Source organism: Alligator mississippiensis, chromosome 14, assembly GCF_030867095.1.
Source record: "Alligator mississippiensis isolate rAllMis1 chromosome 14, rAllMis1, whole genome shotgun sequence".
In the NCBI taxonomy this organism is placed as follows: Eukaryota; Metazoa; Chordata; order Crocodylia; family Alligatoridae; genus Alligator; species Alligator mississippiensis.
Window position 1 is genome coordinate 6,683,789 of NC_081837.1, and position 19,151 is coordinate 6,702,939.

The following is a 19,151-nucleotide window of genomic DNA, read 5'->3' on the forward strand; positions in this document are numbered from 1 at the left end:
TGGAGCACGGGGGTCAGTCCAGGGGTGCAATGCAGCATGTTGGCCCAGCTGTGCACACCTGGATCTGGCCACGTGCTAGCACACCCTGGGACACAGGGCCACGTTATCCAGCCCGCATCCAGAAACTTGACAGCAGAGTACGGGGTGATAACGCTGCCACCACTCCGCCACCACATTTCTGGACCCAGGGGCAGCCCTGCAGGGCGAACGAAGCAGGATCTGGTTGGAGCACCCTTGGCCTGACCTATTCTGGAATAACTTCCTTTCCAGGAAAGGCACCCCATGCAGCACAAGTAAGAGAGGAGCACTAATGGCCTGAATACATACTAGCTTGGGAAGAGCCACCTCCGTCCCCCGACCCGAGCTGCCGGCTGGGTGGCAAGTGGCAGACGGAGATCCGTGGAACGAACAACGTGGGGACAGGGACCAGACACAGACCTCGATTTCTGGCTGCTACCGAGAGCAGGCCAGCCCCAGCCTGCTGTTCTTGGCCTCCTCTCGCCGTCGCCTTTGTTGTTTGTAGGAAACAAAAAAGGGAAGAGGTATTTTTAGCAAAGGAAAAGGCCTCTGTTTAATGTCACTTTGTTAAATGAGTTAGCTCCGGTCCAGGACTCCCTGCAGTAAACACGCTGCAGCAGCGCCGGCTGGCACACACCCTGGGGTCTCGGAGGCTGTTGCTAACAAACTACACTGGAGGGGGAGGCACTTCCTTCGAGCACGAGGCCTCCTTCACTCGCAGGACGTCTCTTCTCCAACTCGAATAAAGAGCACGGACGGGGTCAGTACCTGCCCCTTCAGCCAGAGTGCTCGGCGCAGACAGGAGTCAAGCTCGTTACATGCTGCTGGACATGGGGAAACTGAGGCACGGTGCCATGGAGCGAGTCTGCAGCAGAGCCAGAGACTCCAACCCAGCTCTTCCAACTGCTACCCTATTGCCCTTCCCATTGCACCACACTGCCTGGGCCTGCCCTTCAGATGGGGGCAGGCTGGGATCTTACTGGCATGAGGGATGGTGTTGCCAAAGGTCACCCCGCCAGGCACCACATCTGCCTGTAAAGGCTCATCGCCAGCTTTCCAGCAGGGCTCTACCCATAGCCAGCCTCCTCTTCCTCCTCCTGTCCCCACCTTTCAGGTACCTTCCCAGCCCTTTCCCAGCCCCCAGCCGCCAAGACAAACTTGCCATCAGGGTTGGCATTTTAGCCCAAGTCGTCTCAAGCACAGACCCCGCTATGAAATAGGAGAGCGCCTACATCACCATGGCAAGGCATACACTTCCCAACACAACACGGCATAACCCCCTGGCACGGCCGGCGCTCGTGGGAAACGCTGCAATGCTTCCCCCACCCCAAAGGTACAATTAGGAACCAACCTAATGAAACCAGTGCAAGCCCCTGTGTGGCCACACTTCATTAAGGTCAAATCCCAAACTGGCTTTTGTTGTGACAATTTAAACTAGCTTCGTCTCTGCTAGGGCTTTCATACAAGACACAGGGAGTTTTTGGCCTTCCTCGATACCACCAGCCAAGGGGACCCGAGCTGCGTGCTGTACCAGCAGCATGGGGGTAAAAACCTGCTTTTGCACCCGTGTCTTTGCTCCACTTAGGATTTGACCCGGCGGCTGTACAAAGTACACATGTTTTTGCAGGGAATACAAAGCATTATTTTCTTTTTTTTTTTTGCTGTGAGAGTGGTAATTTCCATCCAGTTCAAACTGATTGCCAATCAACTTAAGCAAAACCAAAATAAGCCCGGTTTAAATGGAAATAAGCGTATCCGCCTAGGAGGTCCGCAAGGGTCGAATCCCAATCAGCTGAAAAATCATGCCTTAAATTAACCTGGTGCAACTCGCTCGTGTTAACACCCCTGACCTCTTCATCTCGCTTACCCGAGCGCTGGATCTCTACTGTTGCAATGAAAAACGTATCATCAACCCTTGTTAGATACCAGACCAGGGACAAAAGTGTACTTGTCATCCCTCTACCCAGAAGGGAAGGCAAGAATAAAAAGGAACAATATTTTACTTGTCCACCAACATCCCAAGTCGCCTACCCCAAGCGAAGGAGATTTTGCAAGAGCCAACGGACCAACAACCACTCGGCAGCTGGATTGATTGATTTATTTTAATGTTAATTACTTCTTTTCAGCAGCGAGCTGCGCGCCCGTTACAACCAAAACCGATTTGGCTATTTCAACGTCGGGGAAAATCTGCAAGTCAAAAAGGTGAGGGAAGGACTGCACGGAGCAGCCCATATTAAAGAAAAAAAAATAAAAATCACAATCTGGCAGACGGCAGCAGCCTGCGATTTCTGGGAGAGCTGGATTGCCAATCATTTTTATACCTCTGCGCTTTAAATAGCAATAACGCGTTGAATGTGAAATCGACTGTGCTGATGTGGTTTGCCATGCGCTATTAAAATACAAGCAGCGGGACACATATTACATATTTTGCGATTCTTCCGAGACATTGTTGGAGGAAAAATATGAACTCAGGCAGATATTTAGAGAGGAAAAAAAAATTAAGAGGCAAGGGAGAACTGGACAAGCAGCCCCCTGAAATATCAAAGCTATATAAAAAGGAGCGGGAAAGACCATTTTGTTACTGTACTAGATGTATTCAGTAAACAGGGCAAATTATTTCAGAGTCGTTGCAATATACTGGGAGCTGGAAAATATTTCCTCCCCTCCCACCCCACTTCTTTCCATTTTCTTGGCTCGCATTTGGCCCGTAAATCCAGCTGAGTTCATGCAAACTGGTCCATAGAGCCTAACTGTGCTGGGAGAGAGGACAGCACGACTCCATCCGAGCGGTCCTGGCAGGGAAACGGGAAGGCAGACAGGCCCCGCTTTCCAAACTATCGGAGGGACACAAGGGGTGGGGAGATCCTGGCTGTCCCCAGGTCTCCGCACCCCCGGGAGAAAGCTGGTGAAAACCCTAAGTGGGAAAAATAAAATCACATGGGCTTTCTTCTTCCCCCAGGCGCTCTGCTATATTATTCCCACATCTGGGGGCAACTCAGCCTTATGCATCCCAAGCATTAGCACCCCTCCCAGAAGCTCGCTCTCCCCACACGTACAGCCTTCTCACTCCCATTGCTCGGTCTTTGCTCAGACAGGGCTCCCAGCCTTAGGAAGTCCTCGCAGACACTGCAGGACTAGATCGTGCTGCAAGGCTATCGAGTCCAGCATCTGGAGCAAGCCAGATGCTTTGGAAGGACCCCTGTAGTACATCGATGCCCGGTACTTATTAGCTTCATTGCCCCGACAGCTTCGACTGAAGCCAAACTTAGCCCCGTGAAGTGCAAGTGGATCAGCTTTGCCGACGTGCTCGCTATTCCCGGGCAAGTTCAAAGGGGCAGGCGAGGAACGAGGAGGACTTGCAGCCCCCCGGGAGTTGCAACTGGCCAAGGACACGTTTAGTATCCTTGGCCACATGTTGCTTGGTGTCTCCAAAGGAGCGCTTTCCCCCTACCTGAATCAGGCAGTCATTATGTACTCTGACAGCCACATAATTCTTTTTTGGATGAACAGATCCTTTAATCTACAATTTTACAGCCCTATTTATATATACAGATATACGCTCTAGGTGGATATGTATAAAAATACCCAAGCCATTTCTGCATAAATATTATATTTCTGAAAGGGGAAAAAATATGATGTATGTGGGGTGTTATTTCCCTCCATCTAAAAAAAAAATAAAAAATTACTGCATGATTCATTAATCCCCTCTCTTCCCTGCCAGCCCCCTCCCCTTGCTCTTGTCAACATATAAATAGCCATTTCTCAGTCACACATTCCAGGTGCCAAACTTCCCCAAAGTCGTTCAAGAACAGGACGAGCCCAGCTCAGCTATACCAAGGGCATGCATTTGGTATGAATCAAAGCCTTTTACAGTCTTTTCATTGACTTCACCATGTTGGCTCCTAAAGGGCTGGGCTAGAAAGGGACCCTGGTGTGCTAGATGCTGTACAAAACCCATATGGAGACAGTTGCAGCCACAAAGAACTGACAGCATGAATAGGGCAAAGGAAATTGTTATCCACACTTTCCATAGGGAAACGAGGCAGAGAGATTGGACTCCTGGCCCACTCTTAAAAGGCTTCAATGACACGTCTATGGCCATTCAGGGCATGATGCACAAGTCCTAGGGTAGATGGCATCAGCTGTCCGGTACAATTGCATCCAAGTTGTGGGGGAGGAGGAGTTGTACCATTTAACTATACCATTTTACTTACAAGGGTAACGATTATTGGTAACCTTGCCCAAGATCAGACAGGAAGTCTGTGACGGAGCTGGGAATGGACCGTCCATGTCCCAAGTCTCTGATCTATGCAGTTTTTTCTAATTTCTGTCATCACCTTAAAGCAGGGGTGGGCAAAATGCAGTCCGTGGGCCGGATGTGGCCTGTCAGGCCATTCTATCCAGCCTGCAGGATGCCCTAAAATAATTTAGAAAATTAATACTTACCTGCCCCAGCTGCCTGTCAAGCGGCCTTCAATGGCTTGCCAAAACGCCACCCAGAATAATTGCCCTCCCCTGCCTTACAGTATCCTTGCACTGTCTAGTGCCCCTCTGCTATTAAACCCCTGCTGCAGGAAGACTCCAGAAATGAAGGTAACGAATGGTAAAGCAAAGAGAAGTGACTTCACTTTGATCAGTTTGTCCCAAGATACTCACATTCATCCCAAGATACAGCTCTGCCTGCCCATTATAAACAGAGGACGCAGGAGGGAGAGATAGAAAGCCAAGACAAGCAGAGAGTGCAACATAATCAGAATAAAAAGGCTGAGAAAATTAACTTAAATACGTTAAATGAGAAGAACAAAGCCTTCAGCTGGGCTGGAAAATAGATTGCGGCGACAGGAGGAAAGCCAGGCTTTGCGGCTAGATGCAAAGCCACCGCTCGCTGGAGTTAGCGGCACCGAGGAGATGGCAGGCTAGGTATTGATTTGATAAGCAAATGAGCAAAATTTTGAATGCATTGGAGATTCTGATGGGGAAAGAGAGAGAGGTAGATGGCGAGAGATGGAAATGCAAGAGAAACAGCTGTGTACACTGAGATGCATGAGATGTTATGGAAAATAGAAGGTCGTCATGATCCATGAAAACTCTCAAAAGAAATAGGAGCGAGGGGGAGAAGTGGAGATCGTGGGAAGACACCAGATGTTTTCATGCCAAAACAATGATAGAAGCGTAATTACAGATAGATCGAGCCTCCTGCATAGTCACGGCAAAAAACAAGACACCCAACCCAGACGTGCGTGATTGGCAGCTGGAAAGGGAGACGAGCCGTAATAAGCACTTCGCCCTGCTGTTACACAGAAGATGGACCGGCGGAGGGACGAGGGCACTTCTTTATAACAGGCGAGAGAAGATGATTCGAGAGGCCACGTGACTAATAAAAACATGTGTCAATATGGCACCTTTTGCACGAGATACAAAACTGAGCTCGGAGCAGCCAGACGGGGTCACGGGACCTTCACCCCCATTTCCTGGAAGGGCAAATTGAGGCTGCCTTGATCAAATGAGAGGCGGGCACCTGCCGTCCCCTAGCTCCTTTGGAAGCCCATCCAGAAGGACTCCACCCAGGGCACGCCACAAGTTAAATGAGAGGAAGAAGAAACGCAAGCAGCAATGGTCTCCGCAGTCGCAGGGAAATTCCCCTCTCTGGTGGCATTGGCAATGCCAGCAACCTCAGCAAGTGGGATGTTGGCTTCAAGGTCATCCTTAGGAGTACTTCTTTACCGCCTGCAGGCTGCCTACCAACACCAAAGACCCTAATTTGACTAACACTGGCGAAGATAAAAGTTCTCCTGTTGTGGGCGAAGCCTGTATATAATCTGTGTAGCAGAGCAATAGGTCTGCAGTACATCCAGCTGCGACACGCTCAGCCTTTAGGAGCAAGCATCCGAAAAGGATGCAGCTCCCTCGGCTTAGGTCACTGCTGTGGCTCACCAGGTGGTGTGGCATAAAGAGAACCGAGCGGTGCTGAATGAAGCTGGCAACTATGGTTTTTCTTCCAAATTAAAGAACAAAACCTTATAGCAATTCCAAAATTATTTATTTGTGCGCTCACCAAGGCTAACCACTATTGCTGCTGCCTCTGGCTAGTTGACTAGCCGTCAGCCCCGAGGAGAGTTTGCACCCAGGGACAATAATCCAGGGCCCGAGAGGGGTGGGCGAGGGAGGCTGCACCACGGAGAAACCTTGCTCTCGTCTTTGCCCGTTGCAAACCTCCAGCACCACCACTACTTTGCCAGGCAGCAGATCTTACCCTTGTTTTTCACGTGCGGGAATAGAGGCCCAGGGTGGCCAAGGCAACCATTTGCCAGCGGGCATGCATTGAACTTGCCACGTTAAGACCAGGGGTTTTGCCTCCGGTGGGGCAAGCGCTGGACCAAAGCACCCGTGTTTGAAGACGTTGGTCTAGCCTAGGTCGCAGGAGCGAACGGGCTCAGTCCCTGGCTTTTATGCTTTTGCTTGGCCTGCTAACCCGAGCAGCCCTGCCTAGGGCCAGCTGCCCTGCCCGGCTCTGGCTTCGCTGCACAGCCTGGCAAGGAGCTCGAGGCAGTGTGGAAATTCGGCACCACCGTCTCCTATAAGCCGGTGACTTCTCAAAAAGCCTGGGTTGGCCGGATCCAGCCCCCAAAGCCCCGAGAGGCCTTCAGGGGAGCGTGACTAACTCGTCTGCTTGAAAATATACGTGACAAATCCCAGCTCTGGAAATAGGTTTCCATTCAGTGAAAGCTTCCACACAAGAGAAAGCCCAGCCCCAGAGCAATGCGTGGGGGCTTTAATGCAAATAAGAAGCAGGCTTTTTTTTTTTGTTTTTTCTTTCTTTCTGATAATGAAAGCCTTGCTGTTTCTGGCTCCTCCGATGCACCCAGAAGCCTTGTGTACTTGCAAAGCCTTCTGTCTACCACCAAGACCACGAGTCCTTGCAGGGTATAATCACAGCACACCTAAGCATAACGTTTAGGGCCTGGTCCCAAGGAGATGCAAGTGGGCAGAGGTGCCCTGGCTTTCCAAGAGCTACGCTCATGTATACCCGGCCCTGGGAGCCGACTGTTGGGTTTTAACATGCTCTTCTGAACAAAAAGGGGACCATTTCGATGGTAAAGGTGCCCTCTATATTTCCAAACAGGGGCTGGTTTCTATCAGATCCCCACTTGACCCGCACCACCTTACAACAGCGCAGGGCTTTTGCCTTTAGCATGCATGACAAAGCTCTGAGGACACCCGTCCTCTGTCTTCCTCGGGTTATTCTCAGGGGAAGCATTGCCTTTCTCTGAAAGCAGTGCCATTGCTCTCACTGGGGCCATGCACAGAGCGCAGGGCTCCTCGGCAAGGCTACGCGTGGCAGAGCTCGGCCCTTTCTGAAGAATAAGGGGATAGGGCTCCATCGTGGCACCAACGTGCTCTTTGGGGGTCTTTTTCCAGAGGACACCAGCTTTAAAAACAAAAAACCAAGAACAAAAACCCAAAACTTTCTTCTTTTCTTTTTCCTTGCTGACAAAAAAACAAAACAAATCAAACTCCCACCTGTCAGGTCCTAAAAGCGAAAATAAAATAGGAAGAGGAGTATGATGCATGGCACCTTTAAAACGCTGGCAGCCTCCTGCAAGCGGCATTTTTATCAGTGTCAAAGCCCTGGTGCGAATTCATGCTGGCACTGGCCTCCATCTCGGATACAAATGTGCTCAGCAGAATAGGAAAATCAGGTTTTAATTTATTGCTAATTTCAAAAACCAAAATCTCCATCCACTGTGCTTGCAGCATTGGTATTTGTCCGAGATACCGAGAGCGGGCTCTAGCGAGACCACTAGACAGGTGCGGTTCCCACCACTGGAACCAGATGTGCCGAAGCACAGGGTACGCTTAGCCCTTTTTTAAAGCCTGGCTCCAGGATTTGATGCCTTGTTCGCAGCCGAGCCCCCTGGAGAGTTTGGCCTGCCCCGCCGTCCGTCTTGCAGGAGCTCCCGGATGCCTCGCCGCCCCGGCACAGCGCAAACACGAGGCCGGAGAGGACCGTCCAGCAGAGCTGGCCCTTCTCATGTGTCCAGTGGGTGGTGCTTGCTTTTGTGCCCTCCAGAGCAGAGACTAAAGTGAATGAGCAAAGAGAACAGGATCTGGGCCTGTGGCACAGAGGAAAAGAAACCTGCAAATCCAGGCGCCCGATGCAGTCCTGCACCTGGAAGTGCCTGCGCCCTCCCCGCTCACAAGCCATCTTCACCCAAGAGCTGGGCTCCCATCACACAAAACTACCGCAAACTTTCTGGCGGAGACCACAGCGGGTGGGCAGCTCCTTGGCTTGTGCGAGGGTGCCATCTACCGACCAGACGGCCACCTCCAGGCGGTCAGTGCATGCTCCAGGCAAATGGCACAGCTTTTCATTTCAATTGTTGGTGGGAGCATGGCAACAGTAAGATAGTTTGGTCCTTCATCCTCGCCACAGAGAACCCGGTGTCAGACAGACCAGGGATGGGAAGGAGCAGTAAAGTTAAGCAATATAATGTGCACCAAAACCCCACGGTCTTCTCTTTTATGAGCATCCTTAGAAATAGGAGCAGGAGCTGCCATCCTGGTGTTTCCAAAGAGGAAAAGGACACCAGGGGGTGAAAGATGTGGTAGACCAACTCATTCCCAATGCCACAGTCCTCATTCCCTCTTGCTCACTGCTCAGCCCAGCACTTTAGGGACCTGCATTTGATAAAGATGTCGCTTAGGGGTGGGGGCAGCTGCATTTTGAACTCCAGGGTCCAAAAGCAGGAAGCACCGAATGACCTTTTCTCTTGCCTGAAACCCCCAGCCCGCCATGCAGGACATTGGCTGGCCTGGCTCCTCACCTGTGCACCAGTAACCAAGTCATTCAGGTGCTGATCACATACGCTACATCTATATCTAGCATATGTGATCAGTAACCAAGTCAATCTAGAGATATATCCATCTATCTATAGATATATGCACACGCACACTAAAAAAAAGAAGAAGATGCTAGCTGGGTGGCTGGAGTAGCAATGCACACCAACAAGGGCTTTACATATTTATAAATAAAAAGGCATTTCTTGCAAGAAAACATGAGAGCTGCAATTAGCTCAGCAGCCGAGCTAACTCCATGCTCTGAAGGTAGGTCTCCGCCGGTAGGGAGAGCCTTGGCACGGGGCTGGCTTGGGTTATACAGCACCTGGCACACCAAGAGCCCCTCCGGGGCCCTCTAGGCACTACCGACTCGGGCTTTGCCCCCCAGCTTGCTCCTTCTGCCTTTTGATTAGGGACAACAGAGACGAGGGGGCATCACAACAAGGCCTCCAGGCTTCGGGCTCGCATGCAGGCTGCCCACCATGGATTTGGGTGCATTTGAAGACCGAGGAGTCCGGGAGGTCGGGTACTTGGTGGCGGTAGCACTACAGACTCGAACGATTGAGCTCTACTCAGTTGCTAGATTCAGCACCGATTTGGGCCAAGACACGACATTAAAACCCCCCAAACACAACGTGCCAATAACAGCGTGCTCTCAGAAAACAGCCCAGGGAAGGAGCGCTCTCGGCCACGTGGTGCCAAGACCGGCAAGCCTGGCGCTCTTAAACCAAGAGGGAAACGCAGCAGCCGAGCAGACGGTCCTTTGCTCAGACCGCCGTCCCCCCTGCCCCGGGGTATAGTCTTTTCTTTCATTCACCCGGTGTCTCTTCCTCCTGGCAGGGCAGCTATTTGGTAGTGCATACACTACTATGAGCGGTATAGGCACTGGTCTGCACCGCCTTGTCTTTGGGTAGGGGCACAGCGACCTGCCACATGCATTAGCATGCAGGAGCCGTCGTGGATGGGGGATGATTTCATTCCCTGGGTCTGACAAGATTTTTCTAATTTGAGAGTATGTCTTTTCCCCGAGGCAGGCGTTTGAACAAGCTGCAAGAGGCTGACACCGAGCCTTCCCGTCGCTCGCGCCGGCACAGCCCTACCCCCAGATTAGCAGGGTGGCTCTGATGTGACGAGGGCAGAGCGTGTCTGCATCGGCACCACCAGGAAAAGCTACCGCGGAGATGAAAGAGCCCTTTTTTTGCTAGAGGCAGGAGAGTGGGCGAGTGCTTAAGGCGCACGCAGGGAGGCTGCATTTCTAGCAACTTGCTGTCTCGAGATTCAAACATGGGGGGGGGGACGACACTTTAGGATCCACAAATTATTTTGAAAGAGTGTTATTTCCCAGAAACAAGAGCCTCTCAATTGAAACAGCATGAAACAGCAGTTCAGAGTCCTTAAATCACAGAGAGACAGTGAGCCGGAGTATCAAAAATGAGCAGTGTGACACACAATTTTGAACTTGGGACATAAAAATTGCCATAACCGAACAGCCCAATGATCCATTTAATCCAACCTCCTCTCGCCCCTGAGAGGCGACTCGCTGGAAAGCGCAAGTCCTCTCCTCCATCTGCTATTACGGCTCGAAGAACAAGGCATAACAACCCCAGCCATTTCCCCCTTCTCCGCCAGACGAAAGAGGCTCCTGTTATTAAGATAAACTCCTTTTTGGACACCGAAACACTTACCTGACCAAGAGCCTGCAGCAGCCAGTTCTGCCCATATAGTCTAGATTCAATAAAGGGAGTTTTTATGGGCTTTTAAGCTTGTTTTCTTTAATCTGGCGTCGGTCTGATAAGCATCTGCGAGCCCCTTTGAACATGAACCTCCCTGGAAGCAGCAGTCTTTGGCCAAGGGACAACCTACGCGGGCTGTGTACAACCCCGGTGGTCTGGACATCCATCCCCGCAAGCACTTCCATCTCTCGGGAAGGGTAATGCCTCCCCCGTACCATTCGGGTCAAGTACCGCCCAGACCTCGTCTTTCCAAGCCACGTAATGGCACAGCCACGCGGATGCTCTCTCTTTGCCTATCATGGACAAGCCTTTTCTTTGGCCCTGGTTTATTATTATTTAAGAGAAGTCACCAGAGCCAAATGCAAGAGTTGAGGAGACAGGCCGTTAAACTTGTACGCTTTCTGGTACCTTTGCTCGCCGGCCCTCGCTGGCTACTCTTCAGCCTTTCCAGAGACCGCGGGGCTCGGCACGCTCGCGTTGACCCTCAGGCAGGGAACAGGATGGAAATGCTGAGGGTCCAGACAGAAAGGGTCCTTGTTTTAGCTTCCCTGGAGTTGTAAGAGTTACACCTGGGGGAAAAGCAACAGGAGACCCAGCTCTGAGCCCTACAGCCACCAGCAAGTTGCAATGGGGGGCAAAGAAGGGACCCCCTTAGTTTTGAATTTCTCAGGAGAAATAACTAACAGGAACTTGTGGAGCGGCCGGGAGCTTCACCGGAGTTTAACCTATAATAAATTCACCGCTGCTTTTCCAAGGGGAAGGAGGGCAGCCTGCTTGGAGGGCTCTGCCAGGTTAACCATGCTGGGAGCAAACTAAACCCTAGCGCTAGATTAGCCCACGGTACTTCCTCTAGGCCCCTGATTCTTACGGCCGAGAGCGACATGATACCAAAATCGCCACCCCGCCACCTTCCAATACATCTAGAGCGCAGGGGTCCTAGGTGGGTCCAGATCCACCTCCGTCGCAACCCCGCGGCGCTGGGGACTTCCCCAAGGGAAAGATAATAACGGCACCTGACTTACCACCGTGTCTTGCTGCTGCTGCACCTTTGCAACCCTTCTCCAGTGCCTACGCTTGCCTTGCTGGCCATATCTCCTCTGCTCTCCCCACCCCATCATCCATAATATTCAACTGCTTTGCATCCTTCCTTTCCTGTTGCTGCCTGAGCTCCACTTGCCTCAGTCTGTTCCTGTTTCCCAGGGCTCCCGCTGATTGCTGATGCTGCCCACCTGGGTCCCAACTGCCCTGCACAGCTGCCCCCGTTAACCCACCCTTCCCCTTCACAGCAAAGGGAGCTGGCAGCACTAGCCCAGCCCCAGGGCTGGGCACGAACTGGCACTTCCAGTGCCCATAGCGAGGGCCGCTCACTGCATTCGTGGCGGGGCTGCTTCTACGTGCATTGATACAGCGCGGGCAGCAGGCTCTCGGGCAGGAGTCGGGGAACATAATAGCTGGGTAAGAGCTGAACATTAATCACAGAGCTGCCAACAGCTCACAAAGTGACTTTTCGGCGAGCCTGCGCTAGGTCGTCATGCAGCCGACTCCAGTTTTTCTTCTTTAAAAAATGAAGGAGGGAAACATTCATTCCTCTTGCCCTGCCACCTGTCATCGCAGTAACGGCTGGCCCTTTGCACTCCTCGCATGGCACCTTTTTAACTACGAAATCTGCCCCAGCACAAGTTGCGAAGCGGGGTAAAGAAGGGTTCCCGCTCCAGTTATTGCTCCTGAATAGGAACTTTGCCTATGGAGCGGCCCCGGGAGCTGCCGGTGGGAGCAAACGTTTGGCACACGGCTGCAGCAGCTAGGGAAAACGTGGGAATGAAGATGAATTGCTAAGCTCCGTAATGAACAATTAAACTGAAGAAAGAATTCCTCCCCAGAGATGCACGCGAAGTCGGCAGGGATCTACTTTGAGCTTTTTTAGAACAAGACTAAGGACTATTATATGGATCCTGGAAAGAAGGGAAAGCTGTGGGGTAGAGGGTAAAGAGCAATGTTTTGCCAAGTTTTACATTTTAAATAATTGAATGCTTAAAGGTTCAACTCCTTCCCCGCCCCTCGACCTGTGAACTCTTCCTAGCAGCCTGAACATTTTTACCTTTAGTGCAAACCTCCTTGCTCTTACACTTCCAGGTTGAGTTGCTAAACCAGAGGGTAAAAGAGTTATAGGTGCTTAACCCATGACCCTGCTTCGAGCAAGGCGAGAGTGCCGGCCAGAGTGGCTCAGCGCAGTACCGAGGTGCGAGTCGCAGTCAGGGATGCAGGAAGAGTTGCGTACAGCAATACGGTCCCATAGGCAAGTCGCATTGAAAGTGGACATTGCACTGCCCGTCTCACACGTGCAACTGCAGAACCGGCACCTTTTGCAGGGAACCTGTTCTCCAGGAGGATTCGGGCTGCGGAGCAGCATGGTCAAGGAACGAGGACATTACTGCTTCACGCTAACATGCAGGTCCAGGGAAGGGAAGAGGAGCTCTGCTCCTCCTCGTCCAAACAGCTCTTATCTGGTCTCCCAGTGCAAAGGCCAATGCTGCAATGCATGAGAAACCAGCTGTACACGTACATGGGTTCAAATGCACAAAAAACCACTTGGGGAGCTGTACAGCATGGGGTGCTCAGCACTGGTGTTCCCCCTGTAGCCATCTCAGATCACAGACGTTTTACATAGGGGGGCTTTTTTTCTGCGCTCCTTATTGACCTCCTGCCTCCATTTTGGACCGTGATTCCCAATGACTAGGGGCACAGGGCGAGCCACGGAGGCTGGGTGACTTGAACATGGAAGCAGACTCTCCTCTCAACAAGAAGCTGGCTCCCACCCGGCAGAACTGGTTGATGAGAAAAGGAGCCCTTTAGCAAGAGGTAGAGTTGATAAGGGAGGCTCTTATAATCTGGGACCATTTTTCAGCATCTTCAAATGAAAAGAACGATTGCACGAATGTGATGAGGCAGACAGGCCAACCCAGCCTGTCTGAACAAGCCCCCCTTTCAGACACAAGAGGAAGTTGCATTAAATGGATCATTTGCTCAGGTATGGCAATTTTTATATGCCAAGTTGAAAATGTTGGCTTTTCTTTGCATGCTAACGACTGATGAGAGATGCAGAATGGGGAGGGCAGGTCCTGCACCTTTTAGTGCTTGGAAAGGTTTTTATGCAGAGCAGAAGTGGCCAACAGATTCAAAGTGGAGGCAAGAGTACATAGCCAGTGGCTAACTACCCCAATAGACATCCATTCTCTGTTAAGCTGCAACACAGTGGAGCTCTTTCCCCAGGAAAAGGCTCAGTGAAGGGAGGGGATTTGGAAACCAGAATTCAATTTTCCACTGAGCCTTTCCTGCATCACCCCGAGCAAGTCACAGTCTTCCTTGTAGTTCAGCTCCCCTCCCATCTGGGGAACACTGGCACTTCCCTGCAAGGAGAGATGCAAGGACCAAATCCATTGCTGACTGCAAGTTACTCCAGGCCTAGGCCATAAAGGTCTAGCAAGTAACTACGTAGGCAAGGACAGGCACCGGTGCACCCTATGGAGCTGCTCAGCCCACCCTAAGATGTTTACCAGGTTCAGGAGAAGCTGCAGCCCCTGCAAGCGCAGAGCCCAGCAGCTTTGGGGCTCGAATCATTTAACCCTTCCCCAGCAGAAACACCAGCTAACCCTTACGTGGCAGGCTGCTAAACCCCACTGTTAAGGCTATGATGTGGTCATAAAGAGCCATGAAATGTGAACGAGCCCGAGCCTACCCATCAGAGCTCAAATGCATCAAATTATGGGAGATTTATTTCAGCCAGCAATGTTAGCCTGCAGAACAGCAGGGTAGTACATTCACTTTCCAGAACTACAGCTACTGTGAAAGAGTACTGCAGAGAAGGAAGCCATACCCAGAAAATGAATGCTTTTTAATCCCACCTCTGCCAAAAAATCTACTAAAAAGTGACATGACGGAAACGAGACGTATTAATCAACATGCAAGAGCCTCTCCCTTTATGCACCAGCGTTCAGCAGACCATAAAGGGTTTGCAGGTTGTTTTTTGGTTTTTTTGGAAGAGATTTATTTAAAAAAAAAAAGAATATAAATCCAATTTCCAAACTTGTTCACAAAACTTCATGTAGTCATCGGAGAATTCTACAAACAGGGGGAGTTCGGAAACTTGACCTTCTGGTATCCTGCTGAAAACAGGCCTAGCCGGCCATCAAATTGATTAAAGATCCTTTCCCAGCCTTGTCACAAGACGTCTGAAAGATGAAAGCTCTCTCTCTCTCTCTCTCTCTCTCTCTCTCACCGCTTTCAGATTAAGACGACTTAAAATTTGCACTTTAATTGAAATGGAGGAAAAAACCATTCCAATAAGGTATTTTCTACAGGTTTAACCAAGTTACTGATTTAGTTTTCATTGGACATTATTGCAAACATGAACATTAAACCGTAAGGCCCAAAGACAGAATTCAAAAAAAAGAGAGAGATACAACTCAAATCATATTTGAATGGATCTGATCAAGTGATCTTGTAGGTAACTACATTCAACAGTGCTTGGTGGACAGCATTAGGTGACCAGATGCAAAAACCATCTATGAATCTGCCTGAAAAAAAAAAACCTCATATTTCCCGAGGACTGGCTATACCAATGGTTTCCTATTAAGAGTCTTCTCTGCCGAGATAAATCCCAACTTGATACACGTTTAAAGTTGATATACATTAGACGGTTCTTTTTTAATAGAATTAAGTTAGCTTAAATTATTTAAACAAAATTTTAAATTCCACATCTGATAAAAAAAAAAAAAAGGAGCAAAAAAAATAAATCATCAAATCAAGGAGAGAGAACACCACTGCAATATTAATGCCAAATTGTTACTTTTTTCCTGTTTTTTTTTCTTCAGCTCTGTACAGCAAAGTAGCAAAGAATGCATTGATTACAATTCATACCATACAGGATCTAAGGAAATACTAAACCTGTACACAGCGGAGTGGAAAACTCCCAACATTTAGATGCTCCAAGTATGTCAGCTATGCTAATGCACTCCAAACCGTTTCTAGCTACGGAGGACATTTTGGTGTGAAAAAAAAAGGTGGTTTTTTTGTAAAGATCCCTTTGTTTCCAGTGTTTTTCTTGTACAAAATATTACAGTGATTTTATATATATTTACACAGACTTGCACAGCTAGAAAATTACAAGTTACAATTGGGCTTGGCAATCAATGATTAGTTTTCTTTTTTCATGTACATGATTGGGAAACAAAAAAAAAAAAAAAACTTCAAAGCTATGGCTGCAGCAGTAACTTATCCTGCGTTAGATACGTCTGCACAGAAACAGCTTCCTTCCCATTGCAGATCAAGTCTCAGACAGTCTAGCAAGGCTATGCGCCATAATAAGTGCCATAAATACAATTCATACACTCCTTGCCCAGCACCTGCAGGAGACCAGACAAATGCAGCTGGTGCATGTCGGTGGCACAGTCTGCAAAAATCCATAGACAACTGAACATTGAATGCTTGACATACACTTTGTTGGCTTTATAGGCAGAATTTTCTTTTTTAAAAAGAGAGGCATCACTTTCAGTAGAAAACAGCCACTGAATCCTATGGACATACGCATTGAACAGGCCTTCAGCCACAGTTAACAAGTTGTAGGGGCATTTATTAGTTTCAAGCAAGCCCCAGATTTTTAACTTTTGAGATCAGGCCACGGACAGGTTTGTGGTTTTAAAGCTACCGTTATCTTTTTATGGCTCTTGAAAAACACCCTGCCTTTCGCCGAAATGAGGTATGCATTTCGAGTGAAATGGTAACAGTTGAGCAAACCAGTCTCGATGGACCACGCAACTTTGCACAGTGGTGTAAACGAACGGGCTTGCCAAACCAAATTGTAATACAGTGCAAAAAAATTCCTTGGGTTTTTTTTTTTGTTTTGTTTTGTTTCTTTAGAAAAAGGGCTGCCTGGTGCATCCAGGACATTACTAGTAGCTGTCAATCCACTGAGCAAATCCTCTTTCCACCAGAGCTCTGTTTATGGACACCACCTAAAGGGGGCAAAGAGACGACCATGAAGGAAACAGCACAACGAATGCACCCATTTCTGTTCAAATAAATCCCCCCCCCTGACTCCAATAGCTTGCAGACTCAAAAGGGTGTTAGGGGAAAATAAGCAAACCATTTTCTGCTCGAGTACACACCTCATCTCCCATCATGCTCCACAGCTGTATGAGAGGCAGACCTGTTGCACTGTCATAATTTGTGACCTGAAAAAAAGCCAAGGGGAAGAAAAAAAAAATGAAAACCCAAAAAGGTGCGTTAGCATACAGCGGTTTAGGAGGATTCATTTTATGCAATGTGCAATCCAGGCTGGTTGTTGTACCATGGGTGCCCTCAGTGGATCTCCTTTACTCTCTTTACTACGTCTTGCTCAAGTTGAAGAGCTGAACTCTTCAAAGCCTTCCCAATTACAAGGCAGCTGCCATGTGCCTGTCCCTCTGGCTATCCTGCTAGCCTGGCAACTTCCACACCGTTCCTCCCTACCCTACACCCCTCACACCCCTTATGTACCAAGGGTAACAGGTCAGGAATAGCATTGTGCATCTCCAGCTTTAATACTGCTATGAAACGTCATGCAGCCAGCCCGACTTGGGGTTTGTAAGGAGAGGCATGAGTTCATAATAGATCAGCAGTCATTTCAGACAACTGCTTGCGATGCAGTGCAGCTGGGAGGCGGGGGAGAAGAAAATGCACATGGAAGCCCATTTAACAGCTCTTCAAAAGCACAGGCAAGCACTGGGCTAAGGGAGCTATAGACATGGACCAGAACCATGTGCCAGGCGGGCACTGCTGGCACCAAGAGATCCAGCTCCACAGCATTAGCTGCATCTTGGTGCTCCAGTCATCATCCGCTCCTCAAAAAGCCAGAAGCTCACTCATACAGCAGGGTCCAACCTCAGTTTCTCTCTTTGGAGAGAGGCAAAGAAACCACTTTCCTCCTCTGCAAACTGCTCAGAAACCTAAGGTACTCTTGGCATTAGATTGAGCAACCTCTCACGTATTCACGCTAGCAAAATATGCCCCAGCAGGCAAGCTTGGAGAATTTCACTTTGCATTTGCTATAGTCAAATGGGAAAAAAAAGCCAAAAAACCCATGCTCCATGGAGATACTACCTCCCACCTGCTCAAGCACAGGGAGCACTAGGGGTTTTCTAGACGTCTGTAGCACATACCTGCGCCAGGAGAGCCATCCCTCTGGTCATTTCGCCAACAGCTGTATCAGCCTCGGAGGAGAAGTGATCCTCATCTTTGGAAAGATAAGAATAGGAGGAAGCAAGTCAGACCCTAGCTTTCAGAGCAAAAGGACTGTGAGGCTAATACAACTTGACCTCCTATAGATATGCCAGAGAACCTCATGCATTACTACCAGGGGCATTATAAGTTTACGGAGTATTCCTACTCTACCAGTGCTTTGGAGGAAGGTTGATAAAGTTGGTCTAAATAAAAGATATCAAATCAAACCAAAAGACTGTCTCTATCATATAGCCCTAGACCAATACAGCTGACCCCAGCAGAAAAACTCCCAATGCTTTGGAGGGGCAGTTTTATAGGAAACTTGTGCCTGCATTTGTAAAGTCACTTCAGTTGGAAGTTTGTGCACCAAATTAAGACGTGACCCAGCATTTGTTTCTTTACAGCCACTTGGAAGACAGTCCACTCCTTGTCCATTCAACTTGGAAAGGGCAATTAAAGTAGTTCCAGAAACCTCAGCTGTAGTCTATACACTTCTGCCAATTTGCAGCTTGAAGTGACATACCCTTTTTTTTTTTTTTTTTTTTTTTTTACAAGGGCTCTCTCCCCCCACTTATACAGTGAAAGACTCAAGTACAAAGGCTACATAGATAGCACCAGGGTGGAAAATTTAGGATAAGAAACAAAAGAAAAATGTTCCAATCCACGTACTGGGAAACTCAGAGACTGCACTTGCAATCACAGGGAGAAAGCATAGGATTGTTGCTTTTAAACTTATGGCATCCCATTGGCTTAACCCAGCACAGAGTGCTATTCTTCTTCTTCGGCGATCTCTTACCTGGAAGTGGCACCACGTTGTCTAGCAGGACTTCTGCTCCTTGGAAAGGTAGTGTTACAAAATCAGACCTGAGAAGAGAAAGAAGAGAAGCGGTTTGAATAGGACTAGTTTTACCCTCACTACATGTTATTCTTTAGTCGGTATTTAGGGGGTTGGCACAGCAGGACTGCGTTTCAAATTAAAATGGTAACCAAAAAATAACTACTGTCCACTCAACAAATGCACGAGCAAACATCTGAGGGGAGCAAACTTCGCAGTATGGATGCTGGATTGGGACTTGGATCCTGTCCTAGCTCCTCACGCTTGCCTATACTACCGCTCCCTTCCTGCCACCCTCGCTTTCATCTCTGCAGACTGCAGGAGATCCGGACCAGCACTTATGGGCTCAGCTCTTGAGGTACAAGAACAATAGGGCCATGAGTTTATGTAGGTCCTCTAGGCACAACCGTAACACAAAGGAGACGGCAAAGCAGCTGCAGAAACTCTTAGACAAGCCTGGAGCTCAGGAC

General features: G+C 49.2%; 1 protein-coding gene and 1 long non-coding RNA gene across 2 annotated transcripts in view; both read right to left on the minus strand.

The window, feature by feature from the left end:
- LOC132244845 (uncharacterized) overlaps positions 1–11,821 on the minus strand; it is a 31,982-nt gene extending 20,161 nt beyond the window's left edge. The window contains exons 1-2 of the long non-coding RNA XR_009456698.1: positions 11,612–11,821; positions 10,998–11,158 (exon numbers count right to left, since the gene is read on the minus strand). This is a non-coding gene — a long non-coding RNA (uncharacterized LOC132244845). The remainder of the gene's footprint in view (positions 1–10,997; positions 11,159–11,611) is intronic.
- Positions 11,822–14,885: 3,064 nt separating this feature from the next.
- Positions 14,886–19,151, minus strand: part of AKAP1 (A-kinase anchoring protein 1) — a 32,839-nt gene continuing 28,573 nt past the window's right edge. The window contains exons 8-11 of the mRNA XM_006276464.4: positions 18,643–18,710; positions 17,786–17,859; positions 16,754–16,819; positions 14,886–16,600 (exon numbers count right to left, since the gene is read on the minus strand). Coding sequence (XP_006276526.2) covers positions 16,538–16,600; positions 16,754–16,819; positions 17,786–17,859; positions 18,643–18,710 — 271 coding nt within the window. The 3' untranslated portion in view covers positions 14,886–16,537. The remainder of the gene's footprint in view (positions 16,601–16,753; positions 16,820–17,785; positions 17,860–18,642; positions 18,711–19,151) is intronic.